At 41.0% G+C, this 23,870-nt stretch overlaps 1 protein-coding gene across 2 annotated transcripts in view; it reads left to right on the top strand.

The window, feature by feature from the left end:
- Positions 1-23,870, top strand: part of HSD11B1 (hydroxysteroid 11-beta dehydrogenase 1) — a 48,214-nt gene that overhangs the window by 14,514 nt on the left and 9,830 nt on the right. The window contains exons 2-5 of one of the 2 annotated variants that reach the window (XM_059904419.1): positions 1,254-1,367; positions 2,111-2,241; positions 2,973-3,084; positions 3,215-3,406. In XM_059904419.1, coding sequence (XP_059760402.1) covers positions 1,280-1,367; positions 2,111-2,241; positions 2,973-3,084; positions 3,215-3,406 — 523 coding nt within the window. In that variant the 5' untranslated portion in view covers positions 1,254-1,279. Of the gene's footprint in view, positions 1-1,231; positions 1,368-2,110; positions 2,242-2,972; positions 3,085-3,214; positions 3,407-23,870 lie in introns of both variants that reach the window. The other variant, XM_059904429.1, reaches the window with a different exon arrangement.

Below are 23,870 nucleotides of genomic sequence, written 5' to 3'. Positions count from 1 at the left end.
ACTTAGGGTCATAATTCAATTTCTCTTAATCTTGTGTGAATTCTCCAACCACCGCCCTCAACCCACATTCCTCCTCCAAAGCACAGGTACCTATTCTTATTGCTATATTTAAATGAGTTTCTTGGCTACACTGGTAACTTGCAGAATTCTGGATTTGCTCTGTGATAGGATAATGTGTATGGTTTGGTTAGTTGTTTTTAAGTTGAAAAACTTAACAATACTATATCTTAAATTCTTTCTTTGAAGATTGATCCTTAATGAATTCTTGCTACAGACATACCAAGGTGGTTATTTCTATATTTCTGTGATAAATTCTAAATTAGTAGGGGTTTCTCCCCCCTGGTCCTTTTACTGTTACTGGATCAATTTTTGGCTGGATGTGGGCTTTTCAGGCTAGCTTTGCTTCAACGATGCTCATTCTTTTTTCTTCTACATCAGATCCCCTCTTCCTACCATCCTCTTCACATTCTTGGTCCTCTGTCGCATTTATAAGACCTACTTTAACAGCTTAATGCCTTTTTTTCTTGGCACTCATTATTTCTTCTTTATTTGCTGTTAAAGTAATAAGTGTTCATTCCATTGCACTTGCCTGAGAGTCTTGACCGGTCAGGGGTTTCCCGCCATCTGGGTTCTGGCTGGCTTGCATTCCCCTTTGATGTTGTAATATTGTTCATTGAACTTAAGTGTGGGATTTATAAGGCTTCTTTGCTTTTTTTTTTCCTCCAAAATGTGCACTTTTTTTTTTTTAAACTAAGCTTATTTTTCTGTTTTGTGCTGTTGTTTTTAATTGCTTCTGACTAGGAGGTGGGGCTGAGAATGAGACTTGCTTGACTTTGGCTCTCTTTGCTATTACTCACACTTCCCCAGAAGCCCCGTGCACACTTTCTCTCTGCCTTTGATATATCACTTTTGAAAGTCCGTTGATTCCTGGAGTAAATGGCATTAAGAGGAAGACGAGCTCAGGGTAGGGATGCTCAGGAATCCAGTCCTGTACAATCATGAGCTTGGCCATCTGGAAGTCTCTTCTTGCTCAATGAAATGGAGTAAACATTGTCCATTATGAAATCCACCACACCGGCTGCCAGGGACAAATGGGATCCCACCCAAAGCCAATCGCTGCTCTGACAGGGAAATTGGCTAGGACTGCCTGAGACTAAACCAGCCTCCCCCATCCCTGATGTCACAATCCAGAGGCCGCTGCCTGCCTAGGAAGTTGTAGAAAGCTCTGTAGGTTCTCTCTGTGTGTCCTACAGGGCTCCTCGGGACAGGTCCCTGTCTGATGGCTTTTATGAAAAAATATCTCCTCCCCATTCTGGGGATCTTCTTGGCCTACTACTACTATTCTGCGAAGGAGGAATTCAGACCAGGTAAGTACCAATGTGTCTAATTTTGGAGGAATAGATTTAAAAACCCAGGGATGGCTAGAGTGTTTCTGAGGATAAAAAGGAGTTCTTGATCCCCAAAGTTGCTGGACAAGAGGGGACCCTGAGGTGAGACTGTGTTTCTACGTCTTCCAGCCACAGGCTGGGTAATAGGGGTGTAGGGAGGGGTAATCATGGCGTTAAAAGATTACCAAATAGTCCATGTTTTATTTGGCATCTTTGATCAAAAGCAGTTTCAGATCTCTTACCAAAAAAATGAGGGTAATTCCAAAATTCACAACTTAGCCAGATAATTGGGCTCTGTGGAGAGATGGATAAGTGGGAAACAAGAAAGAATTCTGGAGTTGATGACTAAATAGAAGTGAGAGAAAATATCTGGAATTTCTCTGAGCACATGTGTTTTGATGACTCTTTGAATTTTATTTCAATTGAGCAACTGGATGAATCCAGAAATGTCTGGAACTCCAGTGTTCTAGCTGAATCTCTTTCCATAGGGCTTTTCAAAAAAGGACAGCAGGAAGGCTTGGTTTTGAGCAACCAAAGCAAACTCCCATTTCAGAGAATGTTTACGGAAGAGTTGATCTGTTCCTTCATTGATTTATGCAATTTGAGATGAGTTGATCTGGGCTCATAACCTTTAGACACTGCGATAAGGCTGTCCACCTCTAAAGTGGGAGGAGGAATGTTGCTTCCAACTACGGTCCTCATTTTCTTTTGGGGTTTCCCAGAGATGCTTCGAGGAAAAAGAGTGATTGTCACAGGGGCCAGCAAGGGGATTGGAAGAGAGATGGCCTATCATCTGGCGAGAATGGGAGCCCATGTGGTAGTGACAGCGAGGTCAGAAGAAGCTCTAAAGAAGGTGAGGGTCCTGTGCCCACAGCCATAGGTACCCTCACGTGCCCAGATGTATTCCTATGTATGCTCACATATACATGCCAACACACAGAACTGGCACACTCAGACATAGATGCATATACACACACACACACGGAGGTTTCAAACACCCAAACATCCACAGGGATATAAAAATAGGCATTTAAGTATTCATTCTCATGCATACATATCTAGACACAAAGTTCTTGGACTCTGTCTCTATCTATGAGATAGACATGCCTATTCACACACATTGACACATGGAGTCACAGACATACATATATGTGCTCAGATACCAACATTCCAGTACCTACTCATGAATTCATACTCTGGTACCCATGCAGACACACGCTCTCTTATATACTCAGACTCACAAACCCAAGGATACACAAATAAATATTCACAAACCTAGGGCTACCCACACAGGAACTAGCATCCCTACCAATAATGTGTTCAGAGACATCTGTTTACAGAAACTCATGAGCACAGACTTAAACTCCAGCACAGTGATTTATCCATTTATACCCTATCTTGTTCCAGACAGTACTTCAAACAGGGGACTAATAGTGTGTCAGTTGCATTTAACAACACACACACACACACCCCTACCAAAACAGGGCTGTGAGCAACCTCTCATTTAAACCCCCATTATGTCAGAGACTGCCCCCCCAAAAGTCTGCAGCCAAGATTGACACCATGGCCGCTGTGCCTCTGCAGGTGGTATCCCACTGCCTGGAGCTCGGTGCATCCTCGGCGCACTACGTTGCTGGCACCATGGAGAACATGACCTTCGCAGAGGAATTTGTTGCCAAAGCTGGAAAACTCATGGGTGAGACAGCTTCTCCTCTCTCCTCTTCTGGACTTTGCCCTAGGGATCACCAGGGAGCTTTTGAGACGGGGAGGAGGGGGAGAAGGTATCAACCTCAGATGGCTTCCCTCAACACAGCCGTCTCTTACAGGGGGACTAGACATGCTCATTCTCAACCACATCACCAACACCAACAATCCTATGACTGTATTTATTGATGACATTGACCAAGTGCGCAAAAACATGGAGGTCAACTTCCTGAGTTATGTGGTCCTGAGCGGGGCCGCCATGCCCATGCTGAAGCAGAGCAATGGGAGCATTGTGGTTGTCTCCTCAATAGCTGGTGAGTGGGGCAGGGGCCAGTGTGGAAGGCGGGAGTGGCAGAAGTGCCGGGGATGGTGTTGGGGGCTCTGCAGTGAACATGCATTTCATCAGTTTCCATCCTGAGAAGTAACACAATAGAAACTGGAAGTTGAAATGCTCACAGTGATATTAAAGAAAAGCTGATTAACAGCTTGCCCATAGGCGTGGACAGGCAGATGTACGAATAAGAGCCTTGGGTATGGAAACTCACCGAGAAGCATGCATGCTGAGTAAAAGACACAGTGTTAGGAACAAGTGAGACCATAAAAATGAGGGCTTGTTCAGGGTGGATCTACTACAAGATTCCTGGAAGTAGCGGAGGAAGAGCAGCAGTTCAGAGTGCTTCCCTGAACTCGCCTGGTTGTTTGTGATCAACAAATGGGAGTCCAAAGGGTCATCGAGAGGCTGCTGGAGGGACAGCCTGTCCTGAGTTTCAGGGAGAGACCTGGTCATCATAGATAAACAAGATTTTGCTTCTTCCATGACAAAGAGCTGTAGCTTGGTAACGTTAGTTGATACAAAGGTAGAACTGAGAGGTGAAATGTTTTAACAACATACAGTTGTCTGATAAGTGGGTTGAGCCAAGGCAAAATGAAATGAACAACAAAAACAAACACACCATATTATAACAGACCTGCCTATATTGGGGTGTTCTCCAAAATCTGAACTTGCTACATCAAAAGTCCATTTTAATCCACCAACAGGGTAGGAAGAGAGTGTGTACAGAGAAATATTCATAAAGAGAACTCTGAGTGATCAAGAGAAGTCCCCTATGCTTTGGATGGTGACAGCATTCGAAGTTATCACCAGTGAAAAGCCAGAGAGTTTCCAGCTTGGGGAATTCCTAGGCCCATTTCATTATGGGGCCAGTAGAGAAGTTCCACACGTATTTGTCGATTAGTCAGTTAGAAGGATGTGCATGGAAGATGCAAACACCGGGATCAAAATTAGCCATCTACATGTGTTTCCTAGCAATGTAAAAGCAAATAACCTAGAAGACTTTGTAATTTCTTAAGTACTTCACAAACATTGGTTATTACTGTAACTCAGAACACCATCTATGTTGTAAAGAGTTCTACTTCCAGGACGGGAAAGGCCTGCATAGTGATCAGCGATCGGATAAAAGGGCAGTGTGTCTGTTCTACCCGCCAAACAGGGTGATTGATATGCATCCCTGTGCTTCCTGGACAACACAGACTCCCCCACGCCTCCCCAGACACAGCCTCTCTCTGGGCTGAAAGGAAGGGAGAGCTTCTGGATGCATACTGAGTGAGAGGGTGCTGGGCACATCCCCAAACCATCCTAGGGCATTGGCCAAAACCCTCACATCAGTCATGGTGTAGGTGGCTTTAATGATCTCAGTTGAATAAGTAATATATCCACTCTAGGCAAAGGGGGTTTTACAGCCTTACAACATTACAGCCTAAATGTCCTCAGAAGGAACAGAGTTACTATAGAAATCCAAGGGTGTGATGAAATTCTGATAACCTGTTTCCACACATCTTCTCCACCTACCAAATGTCACCTCATAATTTCTATGGACTCTGGGAGGTAGAAATCTAGCTGGACTACTAACCTTCCTGTCTGTTGTTTGTATAGCCAAAAGTTCAGCCTTTTTGCTTTGAAGCATGTCTGTGAATTGGCAAAGTACAAACACTTTGCTTTCTCTCCCTAACTGAAGAATTTCTCTGCTCTAGGCTCTATTCTTTTTTAAATTGAAGCATAGTTGATTTACATAAGCTATGTTCTTTTAGACAGTCAGCAAATATGTTCCTTAATCCTTCCTCCGTAAAATCTGAATTCCACAAACATGGGACGCTAAACCGCAGATTGATCCTAAGGTCAGCCAAAGAGTATTGGGATGGCTTTTTAATAATTATTTCCAGGGACCGCATTAAGTGGTTTATTGAATTGCAGTAATCAGCAATTGTTTTTATCCCCAGTGCATTTCTAGGTATTGTGTTACATGGAAATCCCATACTTTTAATACGTTCTTTAAAGCCTCAGCTATTTCTTTAGCATCATCAAAGACAGTATGGCTGCCTCTGGGAATTTCCTTACGGTCCACATCCATCCACCACTCAACACTGTTTCTGGCACCTACTGCTCAACTTTCTATGTATATGTTACATCAGTTAGTCTCCCCTCCTTCCTCCACATGCTAGTTTGGATATATTTTGAGCTACTATCACAAAAACCTAAATTTACAATGACTTAAACAAATAGAAATTAATTTTTCTATCATGAAACAGCCTGGGGTAAGCAGTTTAGAGCTGCAATGGGAGTTCTGCCCCATGAATCGTCTAGGAACCTTCTATCACAAAACACCATCCCTGGGTGTTATCCTCACCTGTATGTCCAAGGTGGCTCATTATCATGTCAGAATTCTAGCTAGAGAAAATGGAGAAAGAAGAATACAACTTGAATGTCATATACTTCTGCTACAGCTCATTGCAGTTGTGGACTTTATTCAAGGTGAACGTGTGTCCAGCTGAAAATCAGGGGTTCTATTTCTATAAAAGACACTGATGTTGACAATTAACAGTCGCCCCCATATCACCCATGCATATAAGACCAGAGGCAGTATTCCCTCTAGGCCACCCCCACATGTGTACCTCACACCATACACACACATCCCAGACCCAATCTCTCTCACATTCAAGGTCCATCATGAAAGCAAAACCCCTTGCACTGATGCAGGGGACAGTGGGGCAGGAGAAAGAATGGGAAGAAAATACCTAGATGGTATTTGTGAAACAAACTGAGACAGAGAGATTAATACTCCAATTTGCCTGAAAAAAAAAATCACTGGATTGGGCAGAGAACATTTGACAACATCTGGAAAAAGTTTATTTGCCATGAGTCAAAAAGGTTGTCTTAGGTTCAATTTTAGAAAAGGAAAAGTCATTCCATTTTTGAATTCCCTGGTTCTGTGAACCCCATAACTATGGTAGTTACACACATGACAGTTGGACCCAGCATCTAATACTGCTTCTCTGCCCCTTCTTTACTCCCCCTCAGGAGGAGTAAACAGGGACCAACCTGTCAACCCCACCAACAGCCCCACCTTTTTTCCTCTAAGGATCCATTTAACCTCACCTCCTTTGAAGACTTTTTCAGTCCTCACCAGATTCATTTATACGTTTCCTCTTACCTACTACATTTTCCTAAGTTACCTTAGAAACCCTACTTCCTCTCTATTTCTCTTTTTCGGCTTCATTGGTGATACAAATACTAGCAACAACAATTATAGTACAAATGCCAACCACACTGGGCTGGTACAAGTGTAAGGACGGTGATTCGTCTGTATGAAGAAAAGTCCAAGTCCTATTTTGAAGTGAAGCTAAACATAATAAAACACTGGGTTTCTTTAAATATTCAAAGTGAAAAACACATCAAAAGGAGTAAAAGAACCTTGCCAATAACCTCTAAATGCTCAGACCTCTCTTTGGAAGCTCCATTAAATGTCTCCAGTTACCTATTCATTTTTCTCCAAGTAAATCTTCTCTTAAAAAGATCAACTTTATATATATATATAATATATATATATTTATAGTTTATAGTTTATATTTTATAAATTATAGTTTACATTTATATATATATTTATATATAGTTTATATATATATAAACTTCATATATACTTTATATATAAAGAATATATAAATATATATAAACTTTATATATACTTTATATATATATATAGTTTAAGTCTTATTCAAATGTATTCCTTTCCTGGTTTACTCATTCCCAGCATTGTTTCATACTATTTTTTTATACAAATGTGTAGTATTTCAGGCTCATTATAAGCTGACTAGCCAGAGGAAAATACCTTGTAAGACAATGCTTTTGTGGGAAAACTCAAACCAATGCATGAAGTCACTTGTTGGACCTTAAACTGTTTGTCGGTTGAGGGGTGGCTGTGCAGTCCAAACCTATTTCAAGAATTCTACATTACAAAGAGGAAAAAAGAAACAGATTTCTCAACTACACAGATCAACTAACAGGATTTGGAATATGCAAAATGCTGCTCTGCATAAAGACAAGAATGTACAGGTGGGGCTTCCTGGTGGCACAGTGGTTGAGAATCTGCCTGCCAATGCAGGGGACACGGGTTCAAGCCCTGGTCTGGGAAGATCCCACATGCCGCGGAGCAACTAGGCCCGTGAGCCACAACTACTGAGCCTGCGCGTCTGGAACCTGTGCTCTGCAACAAGAGAGGCCGTGATAGGGAAAGGCCCGCGCACCGCGACGAAGAGTGGCCCCCGCTCGCCACAACTAGAGAAAGCCCTCGCACAGAAACGAAGACCCAACACAGCCAAAAATAAATAAATAATTAATAAATAAATAATTTTTTTTAAAAAGTCAAAAAGTGCTAGAGCAGGTCTCTGGGTCCTGCTAACAGAGTCACAGATTAAAAAAGAAAAAAAAGAATGTACAGGTGTTAATCTCATCCCCCACCTACACCTCTGGCACCCACTTTTTCCTAAAAGATAGACCAATGCTTAGTGTATGGAAATAACCTGAGTGGGGGAGAGAGGGTGGCAACCAAGGTCTAGGATGCAAAGGAGACTAAGAAATATAGTAGAATGGGGTAGTTTATCCCTCACCCAATTGTCCTAATATTTCTAAGAAAGATAAATCTTTACCCTTAAACCTGATTACCTCAGAAATAATTTTCAGGGACCACAATTTCCAAGGTAAGTGGAAGTGTATGCTTGTCGATACAGGTATTTACGTGATGGGGGAGTGCTGCAGATTTGGACTGTGTGGAGGGGCATGGGGAGAAACACAGGGAGATGAGGCATGTGTGTGTATAGATTTGGATTGAGATTACTATGTTTTGGTACATTCATTAATGGATGTTAATATATGTATTGCTGTATAAAAACACTCATTGCTATGGGAAAATATCTGTAATAGAAAAATCACGCTACAAAACAGTGTGCTATACTTTTATAAACAAAATATTTATGTATATAAAAAAAACTGGAAGGCAACTGGAGTTAAATGTATATTGGGTGATGGAATTATACAAATTTTCCTTTCTTAAAAATATTTTCCAAGTTGTCTGTACTAAGTATGTAATTAGAAACAAATCTAATAAAAAATGTTAAAACATAAAAAAAAAAAAAAAAGAAGATCAGAGTAAGAATCAACAGCCTGGACATAAAAATTTCAGGAGTCGTTATTACCTAAATTCAAGAGGCTGGGCTCAGGCAGAATCTGGAGGATTGAAACAACTTGATGCACTCGACATTGGAGTTCAGTGTTGTATCTGCCCCCCAGGAGGGGTGACTGGAGATTTTAAAGGGGAAAAGAAGACTCCCTGCTGATGACAGTGACAATTTAGTGCAGGTTGAGAACACTGTAATGCTATCCATGTGACCATTACTCCGTTTACTCCCTTGAAAGGGGTGGGTGGGAAGAGCTTAAGTAGTCATGGCTCCTTAACCCTGCTCGACGATTATTTTTGTTCAAGTACTTTTCTTGACAAAAATATCAGGGTTCTACCATCATCCATGCCTTTACGTTCACTCACCAAGGAGTTTCAAAGGCTTACAAAAAATACACTCTATTTGGAAACACCCAAATAAAAAACTAGGTCTTAAGAAAAGAATATAAAAACACCAAAATTAAACTCAACATAGAAGCTGTGCTTAAGTTTCTAATTTGGCTCTTGAGTTTCTTAACAAAAAGGAAAAAAAAATAGTATCAGTATATAGACAAGATTATATTCAAAAGAAGGAAGCACTGCAGGAAGCAAATAATTTCTGAAATAAACCTCTCATAAAAGATTATAAATTGAAGGCACAAAATAATGGAACTAGCAAGGCCCCTAACAACTTTTTAAAAATGTTTCTGTGATTATAAAAGCTACACATACACACACATTATGAAAATTGGAAAAATGAAGAGAAACACAAAGCTGAAAATAAAGATCATCCATATTCATGCCAATATTTTGGAGAATTTCCTTCTAGGTACATATAGATACAGAACAATTATTTTCCTACTGCCAGATATTTAGGTTACGTTACTGAACCAAACTCAGGTCTGCTCACCTGTCTCACAGCAAAGCCAATCTACTGACACCAGGTTGTGGTGAAGGAATGTACAGCGTTTACTGCAGGTCACCCATGCAAGGAGAACAGGCAGTCCGTGCTCAAAAGACTCAAACTCTTCACTGGCTTTTTTTTTTTTTTTGGCCAGCATGCAGGATCTTAGTTCCCCAACCAGGGATCAAACGTGTTCTTCATTGGCTTTTAGACAAGGGTTTTTAAAGACAGTGTTGGGGAGAGGGTCATAGGATCAGCTTCTTCTGATTGGTTGATTGTGAGGTAACAGGGTGATGTTTCTGAGATCTCAATCATCAGCCTTCTGGTTCCAACAGTCTGGGGTCCAGGAACTTGTGGTCAGCGTGTAGTCATCATCCTCCACCAGAGTGAGGGGCTTAGTTCCTGCAGAACAACTCAAAGATATGCATCAGATTGTTACTTATATCCCTTCAGGAGGAAATAGGAGTCCTGTGACTCTTGTCCTAATCATTAATGGCTTGAGTCTGCACTTTGGAACCTGGGGAAGGCCTAGGAGGTGAAAACCTTTTTTCCTACAAACAAGAAATGGGGGACACGGAAGGCCCCAGGAATGCCCCTCAGGGTCATTCTTGGTTTCAATCCCTCCTTTTCTTTGATGCTCCTCAATCTTGAGGGGAACAAGGGTGGGACAAGAAAGGGAATAAAGTTTTGGATAGAAAGATTGTTAACTCAGCAGGGGAACTCAGTTTAAGGGGGACTTGGTTTCAGTTACTCTCAATGTATTTTAAAAATTCTAAACAAGTATCTTGAACATAAATCTGTGGCCTGTTTGATGATTATTTCCTTGATAAGTTCTTAGTACTAGATTTACTGCGTGAAATGATGGAACCAATTCTAAGGTTGTTGGTACATATTTCTGAATTGCTTTATATAAAATGAAAAATAAAGGACCTGACTTTTAAAATATATAAAAATAAAAACCAGTTTAAATGAATATGAGCATCATGTCCCATTCCCACCCTGAGTATACATATGAGTGTTCATCTCACACCTGCTTTTCAGAGTTAACAAAGTTTTCAGCAATTGACAATTTTGTAAGTAAAGGAGAAAGGTGTTCAGTGGTTATAATTTGAATTTCTTTGTTTACTTATGAAATGGAATGTGAGGTCCCTGTCCCCTTGAGAGCAGTAGTGATCTCGGGTGGCCTCGTCCTGCAGCATCTTGAAGCAGGGTTTTGGTTCCCGGCCAATGATTGAGGTTGGGTCTCAGCGGTGAGAGCACTGATTCCTAGCCACTAGACCCGTGATCAGTGACAAGGCCCTGGCCCTACAGCTTTGCAGAAAAAGAATTCCCACAAAGACAGAAAGTAGTGAAACAAGTAAAGTATTTATTAAGAGGAAAAAAGAGTACGTGTGGATAGACACACGGGCAGGCTCAGAGAGAGAGTCATGCAGTTTGAATCACTTTTATGGGGCATTTATTCCAGTTTTCCTTTGGCCAGTCATTCTGATTTGCCTGGTTCAAAGTCCGTATTTGGTATAGCTCAGGATTTTCCCATGTGTGCACGCACATCTCTTAGCCAAGATGGATTCTACTGAAGAGGCCTATGGGTAGTGAGCATTAGTTGGCATCACTGCCTTTTTGCCCTCCAAGGAGCCTTTCTGCACATGTGTAGTCAGGGAGGTCTTCTGACTTCGAGAATGATGAATATGTGGTCTCATCTTCTATCTGGGCAGGTGCCAGCCTCCTCTCTCAATTTTCCTGTTATTCCCATCTCGGAGTATTTGTCCACAAGGAACGAACTCAAACCGTTTGCCCTGGGGGCCCATCTGTCTCTTGCCTTAGTAGTATTCTATTTTTGGTTATACTTATTTCCTTATTTCCTACAACAGCACCTGGCACGTGGTGGATATTTCATAAAAGTCAGGTAATTAATGAATGAATGAATTTTCATGTGTTTATAGGTTATTTATATTTTCTGTTCTGTGAGTTGTTTTTCTATGTCCTTGCCCATTGAGATGTTAGCAAAACTTTTCTAACAATAAGTACAGCAAATCAATGTCACATGCAGCTTCTTGTTGCAAACTTTGACAAAGGTATATTGTTGAGACACAGCTAAATTTAAAGTTAATAAAGTGAAAAGTGAATTTGACATGGTGTGACTATATAGCTTTAGGTGGTTGAGCTTGACCCAAGGACGATTCCTCTTGAAATAAGCATTGATTTCAATGAGGAGAAATCCACTTAAGCTACTTCAAAATGAGGACAGGGGATTTCCCCGGCGGTCCAGTGGTTAAGACTCCGCACTTCCACTGCAGGGGGTGTGGGTTCGATCCCTGGTTGGGGGACTAAGATCCCACATGCCACACAGCACAGCCAAAAAATAAAATAAATAATAATAAACATTAAAAAATAAAACCATCTAAAATGTTTAAAAATCTTTTTTAAAAAATGAGGACAGGCTGGGGAGAGAGAGCATCACTTTACACCTGAGAAATATATCCTACAGATAAACTTGCACAAATATTCCCCAAATACGTTCATTCATTTATTCAAAAGATATGAATGGAGGGTCCACTCTGAGCCAGGCACAGTTCCAGATGCCGGCGCTGTGACAAGGCAAGCCCCTGTCACCTTGGAGCCCACATTCCAGTGCAAACCGATTGCCACTGAAGTGTTCGTGGTCATAAAAACACTAAAAACAACCTACATATCCACCACTAGGGACAGGTTTCTAAATGGTTGTGAAATATTACATAAATTTTTATGCATACTGACTATAAAAATCATAAGTTCAAGGAAAAATAATTTAGAGAACAGTATATATAGTATGAGCTCAACTGTGTCTAAAGGAAGGGGCTTTTACCTTTCATTTTATACACTTTGGAACTGCTTATTGTACAACAATCTTGGTATGAATTTTGTTAGAATAACTTTGTTAAAGAAAAGTAAGAGATCAGGTTCTGTATGGTAACCAAAAGCAAAATATTTCACCTCTCAGGATGACTGACTTCAGGACGACAGAGATTGTACTCCATCTCACAAGTAAACAAATAAATTCAAATGACTGAAACTACTAAAACACCAAATTCAAACTATTAAATACCATGGAGCGGGTGGAGGTATTGTTTTTTCTTGTTTGGTTTGGTCTTTTGTTTGCCTACAACATTGTAAATTGTTGCAAACTTTGTTAACCCCACAAAGTAGGTGTGAGATGGTGGGAAAGGGTATAGTTCTTTTATTCATTTTAAGTGGTTTCACTATTGATTTTTAAAAGTCTAGTCCTTCATTTTTCATCTTACCTAAAGCAATCTAGCAATATGCATTCTATATGTAGAATATGAATATTCTATATTCAATATGTAGCCTTAAGTGTTCCCATCATTTTGTTACTGAACTCAGGTTCAGCTGCTCTCCACTCAAAAGCCAATAATTCAAGAGGCAAGTGTCAGTAGAAAGGAAAGTCACTTTACTCAGAAAAGCCAGCAATCTGGGGAGAAGGTGGACTCATGTCCTGAGACCAACTCCAAAGATTCTGCTCAGCCATGACAGTTTTTAAAGGGAAAAAGGGGAGGGGAAGAATCCCAGTGAATCATCGAGGCAGAAGGTTGGGTTCTGCATCATTCTCCATTGCGTGCATGCAGGCTGGCTGACTCTTCAGATGTTATCTTGCCCTCATCATCTGCCTGCAGGATTGCTAAGGGGGTTATTGGGGGTAGAGAGCTAGTCACTCTTTAACCACTTAATTCTCCATTCTTAATTCTTTTAATCTAGGAAAAGAATCAACAGCTTAGGCAAGGCATGGTGTGCATTCAGGAGCACATAAGTCAGAAGATAGTTTAAATTGTCTAGTGATCTCATTCTCATAATTAGGTTCTTTCAAGGTTAGAGGGGAACAGAAATGGGCAAACAGGAAAGAGGCAAAAGAGCTGCTTTCAATTCCCCACTGTGCAACATCATTCCATTTCTATGGGATTAGGAGCAAAGGTCCATCTTCTGTAACTTCTTCATGCTGACATAGGGTGCCGTATTTGCAGAGTTGAAGATGTCAGCATGGGTCTGTAGCATCTCTTTGCTGACAATTTTAATTGCCCACTTACATATACAGCCAGGGCAAGCTATAATTATTTTGATGACCACAAAGATATAGATCATTATAAACAGTAATGTTAATCCCATTCTCTTGGGGCCAGTTCTTGGAATTGTATTAGTCATAGATTTAGTACTGATCAAGATGGAGCAGCTTATGTCATGTCCTCTGGTGGCAGTTATAGTATCTGAAAAACAGCTCAGGAATGTGCATCAGACACTGAATCTGTGACTCTATTGTCCTAATCTTTGACTGCTCGAGCCTGTTCTTTTGTGACTGTAGGAGGCCTGGGAGACTTCAGGTTTCCTACAAACAAGAGGCAGGGGACATAGAGGGGCTCTTGTACTTGGGGTAGTGTGGAGTCTGCAGGGTTCTGCTCGGTTCCAACGTCACCCAGCAAATATAATGTTAAGAATCTGTCAAGGAATAATCATCAATCCAGTCATAGATATATGCACAAAAACATTTGTTGTAGGATTTTTTCCAATGTGTCTATGCACCTACAAGCAAAGCTACCGATGCTGAAAATAGGCTATGGACATGTGCCTGAAGTCAGATTCCAATTAACGTATGGCAGAGTTGAGTTGATTATATGGGTTTTAAATTATTTAACATTTTTCCATGAAGTTGTCTGGTTCAGGAACTTCCATGTAATAAGTGTATATAATAAATCCTTTACTTCTAGCGTTAGAAAATTAGTCTTTCCGTGTACTCACTAAATAATTAAATGTGAACAATGTTTAAAGAATATTATTTGAAGGGCTGCCAAATTACTGGCCCACACCTGTCTGTCTGTCCCTGGGGAGACAACTGGCCTTGGGGGAACTGCAGCTGGGATATCCCAGAGGTAGCATGGTTAGGTCATACCAGCTTCCCTCAGCACATCTGCTCCTCTTCCTTCTCTCCCTATTAAGCTCTGCTTCATTTGGGACAGAGTTCAATCTGGCTGTTACAGTCCTTTCTCAGCATGAGAGTTCTCAGTGCACTCTTGACTTCAACCCCATTGCCAACATTCTTGGTCTCTCAATTTTCCAACTCTAAACTTCCCCCCAAAGAAGGAGTGTCTAACTGGCTCAGCTGAATTTTATAAGTCAACCCCCCAAATTATTTATGAAGACCAGCCTAGAGAGGTACAGTCATTGACTCAGGTCTAATCAGCAAAGCCACGCTGAGGGAAGGCAGAGTTAGGCTAGAAGCAAGGTAGGCAATGGTAGATATGTCTGAGTTGCTTGCATAGCCTTTGGATAATCTGGCATGGGGTGTCAGAACTAAGAGAAGCAAAGAGGGTATGTGCAAGGGGGCTGCAATGGGGCAGCCCAATGTGGAGTGAAGAGGGCATCTGTGTAGCCTGGCATGGGGGTGTCAGAGCCCAGGTACACTGGAGAAGGCATCCACATAGAGGGCACAGAAGCAACTGAAGAATACTCACATACAGGATCATTAATCAAATAAGTAGTATATATTGAGGATAACAGAAGCTGGTTTCTCACTTTTGGAGTTATAAATATGAAAATAAGAAAATTAGAATGAATCCTGTGATGTTGGATTGGCATTGGAGGTGTTGGTATGAATCAATAGTTTTTAATATACATGGATAGATATGGAAATATAGATATATGTGTCTATATATGAGTGCATATATTCCCTAGTTCTGTCATCTGAGAGGCCCTGGGCCTCTTAGCACCGAGCACTTAGCACCCAGATCTTAGTTTCTAAATACCATTCTCCACTAAAAGAAACCAAGACTTTCTGGAGAAAAGGTTGATTCCAGGACAATGGCCAGAAAGATGAACCTGAAAATCTCGTTGTGGCTGTAAGTAAAAAAAAAAAGGTCATGAAGAACCTAGTGGTAAGACGGGAATAAAGACACAGACCTATTAGAGAATGGACTTGAGGATATGGGGAGGGGGAAGGGTAAGCTGTGACAAAGTGAGAGAGTGGCATGGACATATATACACTACCAAACGTAAAATAGATAGCTAGTGGGAAGCAATCGCATAGCACTGGGAGATCAGCTCGGTGCTTTGTGATCACCCAGAGGGGTGGGATAGGGAGGGTGGGAGGGAGGGAGATGCAAGAGGGAAGAGATATGGGAACATATGTATATGTATAACTGATTCACTTTGTTATAAAGCAGAAACTAACACACCATTGTAAAGCAATTATACTCCAATAAAAATGTTAAAAAAAAAAAAAAAAAGAACTGCTCAAAGAAAAAGAGGGACACGTTACTAGAACACAGAAACTTCTCATGGGCTCCCACTAGCCAAATCTGGGACCACTGGGACATTCAAATAAATAGTAAAGATAATAACAGATTATAAACCATTACATACAATAAGAATCCATAATGATATAAATAAATACATGACTAAATAAATGGGGAGAGAAGAAGGTTTTCCCATATAATAAAAAGCCAAGTGATAAATATAGAAGGAATAATGAAATTAGTAAAATCACCATATTATAACTGTCATAGTAATAATTTATCCAGGAAGCATAAATCGATGCTAAACCTAGTGGGTAAAAGTTTAATAAGAAACATAGTATTTACATACTCTCAAAGTACCACCCTACCCAACAACAAAAAAACAACCTGATTGGAAAATGGGCAAAGGACTTGAATAGGCACTTCTCCAGAGAAGACATACAAATGACCAACAGGTATATGAAAAATGCTCAACATCACTAATTATTGAAACCACAAGAAGATATCACCTCACAACTGTTAGGATGGCCTATATCAAAAACACAAACAAAAAATAACAACTGTTGACAAGGATGTGAAGAAATTGGAACTCTTGTGCACTGTTGGTGGGAATGTAGAATGGTGCAGCTGCTGCGGAAAATAGATGGAGGTTCCTCCAAAAATTAAAAATAGAATTGCCATATGATCCAGAAATTCCACTCCTGGGTATATACTCAAAAGAATTGAAAGCAGAGTCTTTTATTCTTTTTTCCTTCTTTTTTTAAGTTGAAGTATAGTTGCTTTACAATGTTATATTAGTTTCAGGTGTACAACACAGTGATTCAATATGTTTAGAAGCAGTCTTGAAGAGATATTTGTACCCATACATTCATGGCAGCATTATTCACAATAGCTAAAACATGGAAGCAACCCATTGTCCATCAACAGATAATAGATAAGCAAATTGAATTGTGGTACATATATACAATTCAGCCTTAAAAAGAAAGGAAATTTTGATATATGCTACAACATGGATAAACCCTGAGAACATTATTCTAAGTGAAGTCAGTCACAAAAAGACAAATACTGCATGATTAAACTTATATGAGGTACTGAGAGTAGTCAAGATCATGGAGAGAAAGTAAAATGGTGGTTGCCAGAGACTCAGGGGAGGGGGGAATGGGGAGTTATTGTTTAATAGGTACAGAGTTTCCGTTTTGCAAGATGAAAAGAGCTCTGGAGATAAAAAGTGGTGATAGTTGCACAACAATGTGAATGTCCTTAATGCCACTGAACTGTAGACTTAAAAATGGTTAAAATATTTTTTAAAAAACAAAAAAAAGTACCATCCTACAAAATACTTATTGATTACAGAAGAACAAAAGAGTAATTTTACAGTGGAGAGACCTGACAGACACCACCTGAATCAAATGATCAATGTTACTTAACATCGCCAGTAATGGAATAAATCGAAATCATGTATCATTTTATGGGATACAGTGTGAAAAGAAGATAATTATTTGTATGGTTCTGCCAAAAATATATGCCTGAATCAAATCATAGGAAACAGGGGAATCCAAACTGAGGGACATTCATCTGCAGTGAGCTGGTAAATGTTTACCAACTCGCTCTTTAGAAGAGGAACATTAAGAACTCTGCTTTGTAGCATTTCCATGGTGTAAATAATCTCTTGATAGCCATATCAAGATCAACCTGCTTGCAAAACTCATGAAAATTGCACAACCAGCTCTCATGATCCAGGATAAACCAACTCCAGTACAAAATGACTGGCATACTCTTCGACAGTGTCAAAAAGTCATGAAAGTCAAGGAAATACTAGAGAATGTTCCAGCTTGAAGGAAGCTAAAGAGTCATGACAACTATATGCAACATGTGATCCTCGATTGAATCCTTTGCTATAAAGAATATCATTGGGACATGTGACAAACTTGAATGGGGTCTTTGGACTAGATGAAATGGATACATCAATGTTGATGGAGTAGGTTGAATGGTGGCCTTCAGAAGATATGTCTACATCCAAACTCCCTGAACTTGTGTAGATGACCTTATTTGGAAAAAAAGCCCTTTGCAGGTGTGACTAAGTTAAGGATCTTGCAATATATCATCCAAGATTATCTGGGTGGACCCTAAAACCAATGACATGTGTCCTTATAAGAGACAGAGGAGAAGACAAAGACAGAAGGAAACAAGGAGAGGTCCACGTGAAGGTAGAGATAGAGTTTGTAGCTGTAAGGAATGCTGACAGCATTAGAAGCTGGAAGAGGCAAAGGAAGATTCTCCCTCCCCTAGAGCCTTTGGAAAGAGTGCAGCCTTGCCAACACCTTGATTTCAGACTTCTGGTCTTCAGAACTGTGAGAAAATACATTTCTGTTATCTTAAGTCATCCAGCTTATTGTAATGTATTACAGCAGTTCTAAGAAACTAATAAATTACTTTCTTCATTTGGATGGTTATGTAGGAGAATGTAGGGACATGTAGGAAATGCATGCTAACATATTCAGGAGCGATGGGATAGCAGGTCAGCAACTACCTAAATTATAGCAATTACTCTCAAATAGCTCAGGAAGAGGGATGGGTCATTTGTACTATTCTTGCAACTCCTCCATAGATCTGAAATTATTTCAAAAGGAAAAAAATCCCCATCTTAGGGCTCTATTGACTTGGAGGACATGAGGGTGGATTCTGTGGGGCTTTATCTTGGGTTCCTCAGAGATCCCCTGCAGGAGACCCCCTTGGCATGAACAGTGGTCCCTCTAGCTCACTCCTTTAAGTGTCCTCCTCAGCTCCAGGGCTACAATAAATCCAGCCTTCTTGACCCAGTCTACCCACCATCCCTGAGTAGGTGACCCCAAGCCAGTCCCCCTTCACCCTTCCCAGGTCTCTGGGAAGCCTGCTGTGTGTGGATATATTTGATCCCACAATGCACTCAGATTTAGTCTCAAGCTAGAGCAGTTCCAGCCCTGCCTCTTGCCTTTAGATGTCCAGGTGTGTGTCAAATACCAATCCCCAAACTCCAGGGAAACTTGTAAAGGTCTCCAAAAAATCCTCTTGAAGCCCCTCTCATGCTGATTAAGATGAAGGCAATGCAAATGCCTCCCCTGACCCTTGGTGGATGAACCTGACCCTTAGTGGATGAACTGACCTCTGGTAGATGAACACATAGGACACTGACAACTCTCCTCTCTCTAAGCACAACTATCTAGGCTGCATGTGGGAGATGTGGTGATGCTGGTGGAACTGGTTTTGGTCCACCCTTCAACTATGGGGGTTCTTAAAATCTATTCTTTTATTCTTGCCTTGGGAGATGTGCTAAGGCTCTAAGGAGGAGCTACATTTCCCAGGTCCCGTACCTGCACAGAAATGCTCTTGCCAAAGTTGCCTTGTGAAATTTTACAGGTTTTATCTCACCTCTGCAGGATTTTGTGCTGATTCTACACCATACACTCCCTTGTCTTCAGCCAAAATCCTTCCCTGGGTTTCCTCTAGCTGCTCTGACTGCCTGTCTCAGTTCTCTCTTGTTGGTTTCCTCAGGATTCTTTCCATTGTAAGCCCTTGTGTCTCTTTTCACCCGACATACTCTCCCTGGACAATCCCATCCATTCCCATTATTTCAATTATTATTGGATAATTGTGGGTTGTCTCAATACCTATGACGACACCTCAGGCTACCAAAGCTTGGAGTAAAGAGATGGATTTATCTTTAGCACCCAACTCAACCCAAACAACTAAAGAGTTTAGACCATGAGGGTCCTAGCTGAGAAAAAATATTCTAGGAAGAGCTAGAAAAAAATGGGCAGGACCCAGCCTTTGAGGCCTGATGAACCTCAAGCTGGGGCTTGCTCAATATAGGATGTGGCACATTTTCCTGGGGTCACTCTGAAAGTCTAAGGGCATGCAGGAATGAAGCTTTTCAATCCTGTGCACTTTCTTCTGAGTTCTCAATTAAAGTAGTTTAAAATCTGCCTTTGAAATGGAAATAATTTCAAGATCTCAGCAAAGCAGTTGGGGATGGAGGGTGTGGAGTGGATGAACAAAAGCACCGAGGCCTGCTTTTGACCTCTTCTGCTCAGCTAACAAGCTCCAGCGCACAGCTGATCTGCCAGCTCTCTGGCTCTTGCTGTTTCTACAGTGGCTAAGTCCCTGCGTTTCTGGGACAGAGCTAATTGCAGTCTGTCCCATTTATCACCAAGTCTGCACTCTTTCTTGTCAGATTCCATGTCCCATATTTTGCTTCAGAAAATACGGTCACCATAGCTCTGGTTCTTTGTGGTCTAAAACTTCCCAGAAGATAAATCTCACTGCGGGCTCCATTCTCCCTACATAAACCAAAACTTAACCCTGAGCAAAAGCACTCAGGCTTCTAATCCCTTCACTTGCATGACTGAGTCATGCATATTAGAACAGTTTATTTATTTGTTTGTTTTATTTATTCATTCATTCATTTATTCATTTGATTTAATTAGGTTCATATTCTGGCATATGTTTTTATGAGCAATGGTTGAACAGTGGATCTCATAAGGTGCAATCAGAAAACAAACTTATTCTTTCCTTCAGACCTGTTCTATGGGTGAGTTCTTCTCTGAACCTGGATGTGATTGAGGGCAGATGGCAACACTCTAGGATAATAAAAGATTCTCCAGCTGCTTCCAGTCTCAGGAAAGATCTCACTTCAGTAATTAAAATGTCCATTCATTTGTAACTTAAGTAAAGCTTCTCCCCTCATCAAGCTTGAACCTGTTGTCATAGGAGACCTGGGATAGGAAAGAGACACGTGTTCAACTTTTCCTCCTGTTCCCCATCTCCCTACTCATCAGGCTCCCTCTAGCCTCTCCTATAAAAGGAAAGGGAGAATGCAGGGAAGAAAAGTTCGGGGTAGGAAAGATCTTCCTTGGCTGGTACCCAGCTATTACAGAATCAGTCTCCTCTGGACACAGTGCATGTTGAAAGCTCATGTTCTCTGAACTGGGAGGATGACCACACCTGACTCTTCCACTGGGTGCTTTCATGGGTTCTTTGGAGGTCCTTGCTGGGATATTGACAGTTCTTCCTGTGAGCTGGGCAGCAGTTGCTTATGTTATTTCCCTCAGACTCTGAGAATACAGTGGGAGTACAGGCGAATACACTTATCACATAGGGCTGTCCTTTTGGGCAGGACTGGAAATGACTCTAGGAGAGAAGGGATGAGCCCTGGGACAAGACCCGCAGGTTGGCAAGCAGGTGTGGGCTGGATTTCAGGCCCCCCACAGGGAGAGTTCCCTTACATACGACACAATTTGCACTAGCTCTGCAGTGGCCTTGCCCGTAACCAGTGCCTCTCAGGTTGGGTCAAACCCCAGCCCTTAGTGCCCCTCAAATTCCTGGGGACAAGTTCTCCACGAGGTGCCCTTGAAGCTCCTCTCACAAGGATTAACCCCTTCTTCTTGGAAGCTCACTGAGACGCTGTTCTTTTCCTCTCCCTAACGCCTGTCCTTTCCAACCTCTTCACCTTCGGCCCTTTTTATTCCCTTGGGATGGTTAAGGGTCTACGTGTTGCAAACTAGATTTTATTTTTAGGGTTTTGGGGGGGTTTGTTTGTGTTACCACATCCCACATAAGGTGTACAGGTAGCCTGGAACCTCCCTTCAGAATATGGAGGCTTTTGCCGTTTACTACGTTCTCAGTCTTTGAACCTCAGCTGAAATTAGAGCAGGAAAACTCGTATTTTAACATCCTGTTACATATTATTTATTCCATTTTGACCAGGGCCTCTTAGCTCAAAGATCATTTTTGAAAAACAGAAGTCTGTGTTTTTAGAGGGGTTTTGCCCTTTTCAGCTCTCTGAAACTTCGAAATATATTTTACCTAGAGCAGAATGCAAAGGTTTCCTCACACAAGCTAATTAGCATTATGTGGGGAGATGATTAAGAATAGTGCTGTGAAGAGAAAACAGACTTTAACGAAATGCACCAAGATTGTTTGGAATCGTGAGAACCTAGGAGGTTTTTTCCTCTTTCCTCTTTTTTCTATTTTTTGATATATTTCAGCTTTCCTTTAGCGAGCCTAGACTGGTTTACAATCCTTTATCTGCAATTTCAAAATCCAAAAAGCTGTGTGGGGTAAAAGAAAAAACAAAAAACTCTGAAAACCAAGGATTTTTTAAAAATAATTAATTCTATATGCAAGTAAATCCCCTACATACGAACCTTCAAGTTGCAAACTTTCAAAGATGCGAACATGCATTCAAATGTCCAATCACATAAGTTAGTTCACGTGTCTGATGTACATTGCTACGTACATGCATCCTCTACAAGTGGTTGTGCTTTTGTGTACTTTACTGTACAGTACTGTTTATGTGCAACACGAGGAGCTTACTAATGAGGACCTGATGGTATTGAAGGTCCAGAAAAAGGACAAAGAGAGACAAGAGGAAGAAGTAACTGAAGAACCAAAGAGATTCACGATGCAGGAAATGGCAAGGGAGTTTTCCTTATTTGAGGAGGCACTGTTAGTTTTTGAGGCACAGGACCCGAATGTAGAACGGTACTCGAAGGTTGCAGCAGCTGTTCAGAATGCAATCCAGTGCTACTGTGTAATCTATGATGAGAAAAAAAAGAGCTACTACCCAGACATCACTGGATCATTTTTTCAAGGGGGTAGATAGAACTGAATCCACCAAGGAACCAGAACTTGTGCCATCAATGTCAGGCGTGAGTGAAATTGCAACTTGCCCTCCATCTCCTATTGCTGACGATCCTTCAGCTCTACCATCTCTCACCTCCTCTCCCTCTTCCAGTCAATAACTCTTCTTGCCTGTTCACTTGATGCCAGCCCTTGTATGCCAGCTGTTGTATTGTACTACTGTACCATTCAAGGTACTATACTGTAAGATTAAAAATGTTTTCTTTGTTTTTTTGTGTTTGTTTGTTTTTTATGTATTATTTGTGTGAAAAGTATTATAAACCTATTACAGTACAGTACTATATAGCCGATTGTGTTAGTTGGGTACATAGGCTAATTTCGTTGGACTTACGAACAAAGTGGACTTACGAATGTGCTCTCGGAGCAGAACTCGTTTGTATGTAGGGGACTTACTGTAATTAATTTAACTTGAACTAAAGTGAGGCTACTTAAAGCCTTTATCTCTGTGTGAACTTTCAAATATCTTAGTGCAGAAATAATAATGTGTTTCCTAACAGGATGCCTCCCCAGGCCCTACTGGGAGTGTTATGTAATACACTGTATAAGCCTCACACCATCTTCTAAATTCCAAAAATAATTCCATAGCACATCAGGCCCTAAGGGCTTTGGATAAGTGCTTATAAGCCTATACTTCTACAGAGGAGAAAATATAATAAACTTTGTTGTTATTTTTCTTGTTCCATTGGCTTTTCATTGTAACTAACTCATTCCCACCTCTAGTCTTTGTACACCCCGTTCCCCCACCAACTTGGCCCTTCCTGCACTTTCTTTCATCAAAGTAGAGTTCAGAACTTACCTCCTGCAGGTGAAGTTTCCTGGTTAGTCCAATACGTTTCTTCACCTGAATATCCACTTTAGATTTGGGACAGATATTTTCCCTGATCATACTAGTATGAGCTTTAAAGAGATCCAACAACTCATAATTTACTGACGGCTCATCCAGTTATCATTGTGAGAGACTTCAGCCCCTTCCAAAGACCTTCCCCCTCCATTTCTCCTGTAAGTTCCTAGATCAGGTTCAGTAAGCTTATGTCACCATACCTTTCCTGCTCCCATATCCACCCTTAAAACCACCCTAGATATGGTTTATGACCCTTTTTCCTACTGAACCCTTCAGCACAGCCTCTACCCCAAAACACCAACTAGAAGAATCTGAGGAGGAGGTGGGCTCAAAACTGCCTGTTCTTGACACATGGTGCTTACAGGAATTAAATATGAGAACTACTGGTTTAAAGGTTTGCAGGTCAGTGGCAGGTCACAAAATTTAAGAAATGAAATATGGTTGTAATGAATGTCAGTGACAGCTGCAGCCTTCAGCTGAAAAACTGACAGTTCCCATAGGTAGTTAGGTTAAAATGTACCTCATGCATAATTTTCATAATAAAGATGAAAAACTTTCAGTAGTCTGTTCAATATTGACCCTTGTCTAATA

This window comes from Balaenoptera ricei, chromosome 1 (assembly GCF_028023285.1).
Source record: "Balaenoptera ricei isolate mBalRic1 chromosome 1, mBalRic1.hap2, whole genome shotgun sequence".
NCBI classification, from domain to species: domain Eukaryota; kingdom Metazoa; phylum Chordata; class Mammalia; order Artiodactyla; family Balaenopteridae; genus Balaenoptera; species Balaenoptera ricei.
The sequence above is the reverse complement of the archived record's forward strand: the minus strand, read 5'-3'. Positions and strand labels throughout refer to the sequence as shown.